The sequence below is a fragment of the Eurypyga helias genome, unplaced genomic scaffold (genome assembly GCF_000690775.1).
Source record: "Eurypyga helias isolate BGI_N326 unplaced genomic scaffold, ASM69077v1 scaffold8228, whole genome shotgun sequence".
NCBI lineage: Eukaryota > Metazoa > Chordata > Aves > Eurypygiformes > Eurypygidae > Eurypyga > Eurypyga helias.
Window position 1 is genome coordinate 324 of NW_010264898.1, and position 224 is coordinate 547.

General features: G+C 64.7%; 1 protein-coding gene across 1 annotated transcript in view; it reads left to right on the forward strand.

The window, feature by feature from the left end:
- Positions 1–55: 55 nt before the first annotated feature.
- Positions 56–224, forward strand: part of LOC104513236 (kallikrein-13-like) — a gene marked incomplete at its 5' end in the record, with an annotated part of 2,096 nt that continues 1,927 nt past the window's right edge. The window contains one exon of the mRNA XM_010156521.1: positions 56–192. Coding sequence (XP_010154823.1) covers positions 56–192 — 137 coding nt within the window. The remainder of the gene's footprint in view (positions 193–224) is intronic.

Consider the following 224-nt stretch of genomic DNA (forward strand, 5'->3'; position numbering starts at 1 on the left):
GATTGCTCTGGTTTCTCTCTTCCCGCCCCCCCGGTCCCTCCGTTTCCCGTCTCAGTCTCTTACCCGGACGTCTTGCAGTGCGTCAACGTCACCATCTTCTCGCCGGCCGAGTGCCGCCGGATGTACCCCGGTTCCATCACCGAGAACATGCTGTGCGCCGGGAGCCTCCAAGGCGGTAGGGACTCCTGCCAGGTACGGCCGAAACAGCCGCCTCCGCCACCTTG